The sequence below is a fragment of the Rhinichthys klamathensis genome, unplaced genomic scaffold (assembly GCF_029890125.1).
Source record: "Rhinichthys klamathensis goyatoka isolate OS25496 unplaced genomic scaffold, OSU_Roscu_1.1 h1tg000672l_1, whole genome shotgun sequence".
Classification (NCBI taxonomy): Eukaryota; Metazoa; Chordata; class Actinopteri; order Cypriniformes; family Leuciscidae; genus Rhinichthys; species Rhinichthys klamathensis.
In genome coordinates, this window is record NW_026607107.1 from 170,267 (window position 1) to 177,151 (window position 6,885).

Genomic DNA, 6,885 nt, shown 5'->3' on the forward strand with positions numbered 1-6,885 from the left:
CACCACGAGCGGTCACTACGGGAACCAGAAAGTGTCCGACTTCACGTCTCCGTTTGCAGCTCCTCTCCGCCTGCACGCGGCTACTCTCGCCGATCGCTTACATCCAGCCGCAGCCGATGTCGAACACACCTATAGTTTAAAACACGTCACAATGTGGAAGTCACGTGTTTGCTTCGTTCATTCAACCGTAATTTGGCCCATAATTATACTGGATTGGTGGGTATTAAACGCTAACCAAATTTAGACAACAAAAGAGCAGTTTTGTACCCACTTAATGCACTCTTTATTCATTTTCTTTATTTCTAAAGCACTTTTGTTTACATTCCCGCCTGAACGCTTCCTCATGCCGAGGAACTTCCCCCGCTGTGACGTCAGTAATTTAGAAACATACTGGATAGGCGGCAACCAATCAAATCACAGGAGCTCATCAGCGCTCATTTTGATTTGCAGATGTGTTCACTGATGCGCGCGCCCTCGATCATGATTGGTCCTGAAGAACGTGACGCTGCAGGAACTATAAAACGACAAACTGGCGGTGGCGGGACGTTCAAATCCTGCTGTAAGTCGCACTGTATGTCGAGATAACCATAAAACAGAAGAAACACAGACAAAAGACATGGATTGTTTGAATGTGGCGAAGATTTTACCCAATTCCCCGCGGAAGACATCAGGACAGATCCAGGTGCGTGACCGGTGCACTTTTTTTTACGTTTTTGTTGTGGATTTGAAGCTTTTGTAAATGTAAATATTAATGACATCAATATCTCTTTGTCATTTTCTCAGATTATTTTCGGACCGATGTTCTCAGGAAAAAGGTGAGCGAATAAATCCTCACTACAGGCATGATATATGAATTATGACGGTAAAACTCTGGTAAACTATGTTTTGGTTCAGCGGAATGGCGCCAAATGCAGATGCAGGCGCGAGACCAGTTACAGTGTGTGTGTGTGTGTGTGTGTGTGTGTGTGTGTGTGTTCACTGACCCTCGCAACAAAGACTCCCACTGTAAATACTTTTATGTAAATACTATCCTAGTTTTTTTTTTAGTTTAGCTGTTCCTGACGTCACAAGCTGTGTTTATAATAATAGCACGTCATTTTTTGGGTTTAATTGTTGGAGAATCCGCTGAAACACACGCGATGTGATCACTCTTCATATCACGGTCTGTGAGACTCTAGTGTCGCTTTCTTGTGATGTATATGAAGTTTAGTTCAAACCAGTGACACTCCTGATGTATTAAAAGTGTGTGTGTGTGTGTGTCCAGCACGGAGCTGATGAGGCGTGTGAGGAGGTTCCAGGTCGCCCAGTATTCCTGTTTGCTCATCAAATACGCCAAAGACACTCGCTATTCTCAGACGGGCATGGCCACACATGACATGTAAGAAGCGCTGGACGTGTGTGTGTATAACTGATGTGTGTGAGTGTGTGTGTGTGTGTGTGTGTGTGTGTGTGCAGGAGTATGATGGAGGCTGTTCCTGCTAGTCTTCTGCGTGATGTTCGGTCTCGGGCTCTCCAGACGTGTGTGTGTGTGTGTGTGTAACTGGTGTGTGTGTGTGTGTGTGTTCCTGTGTTCAGGGGTAACGTGTGTGTGTGTGTAACTGGTGTGTGTGTGTGCAGGAGTATGATGGAGGCTGTTCCTGCTAGTCTTCTGCATGATGTTCGGTCTCGGGCTCTCCAGGCGTGTGTGATCGGCATCGACGAGGGACAGTTTGTACGTGTCCATCATTATGACGTTCTCAGTCTCATGTTATGCTTTATGAGTTCTTCAATAATTCAGATCTTTGGGTTTTGCAGTTTCCAGACACCGTTGAGTTCTGTGAAGAGATGGCCAACATGGGGAAAACCATCATAGTGGCAGCGCTCGATGGGACCTTCCAGAGAAAGGTGTGTGTATATAGATATTAGGGATGCTCCGATCAGGATTTTTGGGGCCGATTGCCGATTACTGGAAGCTGTATCACCCGATACCGATTACAGGGTCTATTTGAAGACTTCTTTTTATCATGTAGCATTATTTATTAAACTATATTTAACAACAATGTACATTAAGTATTACATTTAAGAGAGACAATGCATAATGAATTGACACCTGTGTATTTATTTGCAAGCAACATGTATTAACATAGCAGCTTAGTTATTGGGAGCAGCTTAGGGCTTGACATACAACTTTCCTGTAGAATATAAAATAAAATAAATAAAAGACAGAACATCTGAGTCTTTAAATTTAGCTTTAGACTACTTTAAACTAAAAACAGCAACAAAAAAGGCTATAGCCAAAATAATGTTTTGAGTCAGTCAGCCATCAGTTTTTCTAATACACTTAAAGGACCACCGGTAGTAAAGTGCACAGCAACAACAAAACTAACAACTTCCATATCTGTATCTATAACTTTGCTTTTTTCTGGGATGCTTAGTCAGATTTTGTGGGCATTTAGAGAGGAAGAGAGAGGTAGAAAAACCTGTGTGTGTGTGTGTGTGTGTGTTCTTGTTTTCATGACAACTGAGGACATTTTTATGATAACACACCTTTAAAATGAGGACACTCGGAAAAATGAGGACATTTCCTGAGTCCTCATATTTCAAATGGCTTTAAAAACACACTAAGCAGTGTTTTATTAAAAATGTAAAAAATGCAGCATGTCTCCTGTGATGGGTAGGTTTAGGGATGGGGCAGTGTAGGGGGATAGAATATACAGTTTGTCCAGTATAAAAACCATTACGCCTATGGAATGTCCTCATATATCACAAAAACACAGCTGTGTGTGTGTGTGTGTGTGTGTGTGTGTGTGTGTGTGTGTGTGTGTGTGTGTGTGTGTGTGTGTGTGTGTGTGTGTGTGTGTGTGTGTGTGACCCTTGCAAAATTATTTTAAACAGATTAAGAAAGCCACCACTACTGGACACATCTATGGTTAGATTGATTTTTTTTTTTTAGATCCAGTGAAGTCTGTCCCACCATGTACCTAATATAAATAAATAAAACATCTTCAGTTAACTAGCAGATCAATCATTTAGTTCGCTATTAAATAAGAAATCTAGCGCTAAAATGTGTTTTTGAACTCCAGCTGCGCGCTCGTTGCCGTGGCGATCAGTGTCATGGATACAGTGCTCTGTGCCTCGCGCAGTCTTCACTCGGACGCGCTTCAATCTATCGCCGTTGCGGACTCTATTCATTCCGGTGTAATCACATAATAAAACACAAAAGTATCCTTGCTTGATATAACTGTAACCGCTGATGAACATATTCAGTTTTGATGAGAGAAAAAAATATGTACGAGTGATTTGACGGACGCACGGGGAGGGGGGGTTGGATACATTTTTGTCATTGGTTGTTGCGTTAAATCTTACCCAGATACAATAGTGCTATTTTCTGATTGGCTATTGTGTAGCTCGACGAACAACACCAGAGGAAACGCGCTTGATTCATCCCGGTTCCACAGTGAGAGCGGCGCGGCCAGAGTTTTGGGCGCTGCGGCATATTAAATATATTACAAATAGTTTTTCAGCGTGAGAAATACAATGTGTGGCGGGAGAGCGTGACAGTCACTCATTTCGGTCTTCTGTCACGCTCTCCCGCCACACATTGTATTTCTCACGCTTGACTCAATGCTTGACACTTGAGAGCCCTGTTGTAGAATTGCCAGACCGGTGAAGCCATTTTTACCAGGCGTAAAAAAATTGTCTCGCGAGTTTTGCGTCATCTGATCGGCTTTTCTGGATCGGCCTTTATAGAGACCGCCGATCACACATCCCAAAGCAATTATCGGCCGATTATGATCGGCGACCGATCAATCGGAGCACCCTTAATATATATATATACAGGGCCATCGCTAGTGGGGTGAAAGGTGGTGACAATTATAGGGGCCCCCGCTGCCCAGGGCCCCCACAAAATCCAGCAGTTATTCTATTTAGGCCCCTGTTGTATGAATAATTCTAAATTAATAATTTATATTAGTTGTATGCCTGAGATTTAAATGAAAACCACAAAAACGTGCAATTTGGGTAAATATTTTTCCAAATATGTGCTTCTCTTACCTCCATAAAAATGGTTTAGTCCGACCTAAAGTATGTATTAATTATTCAGTCAGAGTCAGTGACAAACATCAGATGGACCCAATAAAATTGTAAGTCCCGCCCCAGCTCGTGAACAGAACCAATCAGAGTTGAGGCGGCAGCCTGAAGATAACGATGAACTTGGTGGAAGAGCAGGAGACTGACTGACTGAAAAATGTCGGGGAAAAGAAAACATAAATCAGGGAACCAGAAATGCCAGGAAAAGACGCAGAGGGAGGCAAGGAGAGTGGTTGTATCCCAGTCGATCAAGACGTTCTTAAAGACCGGTTATATAATGTTATTTCACTGGGAATTAGAAAGCTTCCGTCTACAGTCTGCCGTGTACAGTCATTTTTTATTATCGGTGCGCGCCGCAATCGACCGAATGATTACGTGGTCTAATTCCTGTCTTTTTACACTATTGAAAATAGAGTTTTAAAAAAAAATTACACGAGTCACGACGCATTGCATTATGCATCTGACCTGCCGGCTGATGATATTTAAAACATCGAGAAAACACGAATACAACACACTGCACTTGAATGAATAAATGTATTCGCTTTATTTAATAATATTACCAGTTCCATATTCTCTTTATTAAAAAATAAGGCAATGAATGCTTTTATTTTTTTAATTAGACTGCATTCTTGTCAATTTTTTAAATGTTTACTTTTTGATTTATGAATTATAACAGACTGATGGGGAAAAAAATGTATTACTTTTTAAAAATTGGTTTTATTATTATTTAACAATTTCTTGTTTTTTTTATTAGTTGTAATTTTTATATAAACATTTAACTTTTAAAATAAAGGTTTTACAACAACATCACCATCTTCTGTTATATGTGGGTCTCCATGTTCATCTATTGTACAGTATATGATATTGGTGGAGGGTGGTGGGGGCCCACATCAATATTTTTTCAGGGGGCCCCGAATCCTCTAGCTACGGCCCTGTATATTCAGGGCTGCACCTTAACTTTTTTTGCACACAGCACTGGTGCCACTGAGATCGAAAGTTTCTAGCACACGTATAAAGCGTCTGACTGCGACTATAGTTTATCTCGGGTCATTTCATAAGAATAAAGTATATTTATAATGCAATAATCAATCTAGGCTTTCTCATCCTAAATAATGCTGTTTCATTTTAAATGTTATAGTTTGTTATATTTATTAATATATACATTTGATCATTTTACATATGTATTATTCTCTGAGCGATGTTGCTAACCTTTGACCCTTGTGTGCGCAGCCCTTCGGGAACATCCTGAATTTGGTTCCTCTGGCGGAGAGTGTGGTGAAGCTGAACGCCGTGTGCATGCAGTGCTTTAAAGAGGCCGCTTACACCAAGAGACTGGGCTCTGAGAAAGAGGTACACACACACACACACACACACACACACTGCAGTGCTTTAAAGAGGCCGCTTACACCAAGAGACTGGGCTCTGAGAAAGAGGTACACACACACACACACACACACACACACACACACTGCAGTGCTTTAAAGAGACCGCTTACACCAAGAGACTGGGCTCTGAGAAAGAGGTGAACACACACACACACACACACCGCAGTGCTTTAAAGAGGGCTCTGAGAAAGGTCAACAACACACACACACACACACTCTCTCTCTCTCTCACACACTTTCACAGCAGAAGCGATCAGTGTCACATCCTCATCCTGCACTGTAAAAAGTGCTCCGTTCACTTACTTAATTTTAAGGCAACATGTTTACTTTTTTTTTTTTTTTTTTAAGTAAATAATCTTTAAGCTTAACTGAAAAAATAAGTTATGTGCACTTGACAATTCCACATTACTTAAATCTTTTAGATAAAGCATGAAGATTATTTACTTTTTTTAAATTGAGTAAACCCGTTGCCTTAAAATGAAGTTTAGTGAACTGAGAAGATCTGAGCTCTCACGGCTTCTAGCGGTGTAACGATGCCCTCATGTCACGATTCCATACATATCACATAGATATTATATATCACGATATGATATTATAGCGATACTCCAAGAAACTTTTTTTTCTTTTTTACTGTTGATTAAAAATGCTAAATTCGGTGTGTAAATGACTTGGACTTGGTGCTGAAACCCAAAGCACAGGACAATAGAGACACCAGAATACACATATTCATGATTCTGAAGCTGAAAACAGAATTATTTTAGTTGAATATGCTCATTTCACTGACTAGATTTATTAAAAAATAATGTAAGCCACTTTTTACTGGTAACATCAGACATTTAGCATTATCAGGACCCACAAATATTCCCCCATTGCATTATTATACACTATATTCAATATATAATGACACTGAAACTCTTTCTCACACAGACATTTTTTCATTTTGGGTGAACTATCCACGATACATGTTGTTGTTGTTGTTGTTGCACTTGTGTATTGTGATCTATAGCGACACCCTTATTCGTTGTCCTCCTCAGGTGGAGGTGATCGGCGGCTCTGATAAATATCACGCTGCGTGTCGGATGTGTTACGGAGATCTGATGACGAGTAAAGAGAACCGAGACCCGATGCGAGACGAGACGCCTCCACATCACGTGACGTCAGGGAAACCTGTGGATCACGGCGCGACACGCAAGCTCTTCTCTTCCCTTCACCTCTGAACGGCTGTTACGACCTGAGCACTTAGTGTGTGTGTGTGTGTGTGTGTGTGTGCCTTCTGCTGTTGATTTCCTGTAAATAACTTTAACTTCTTGATCCAGCAAAATATTGTTTGTATCTTCACATCCTTTGAACGTATTTTAATATAAATGATCTTAAACTATTTAAATTTGTCTAACGAGACCAGCTGACATCCTGAAACACTGCCATGGAAGTG

At 40.9% G+C, this 6,885-nt stretch overlaps 1 protein-coding gene across 1 annotated transcript; it reads left to right on the plus strand.

Moving 5' to 3' along the window:
- Positions 1–524: 524 nt before the first annotated feature.
- On the plus strand, positions 525–6,885 carry tk1 (thymidine kinase 1, soluble). Its single transcript, XM_056241772.1, has 7 exons — positions 525–682; positions 784–815; positions 1,265–1,378; positions 1,618–1,711; positions 1,795–1,884; positions 5,299–5,418; positions 6,488–6,885. The coding sequence occupies exons 1-7, from the start codon at positions 617–619 to the stop codon at positions 6,668–6,670; spliced, it is 699 nt and encodes a 232-aa protein (XP_056097747.1). The 5' UTR covers positions 525–616; the 3' UTR covers positions 6,671–6,885.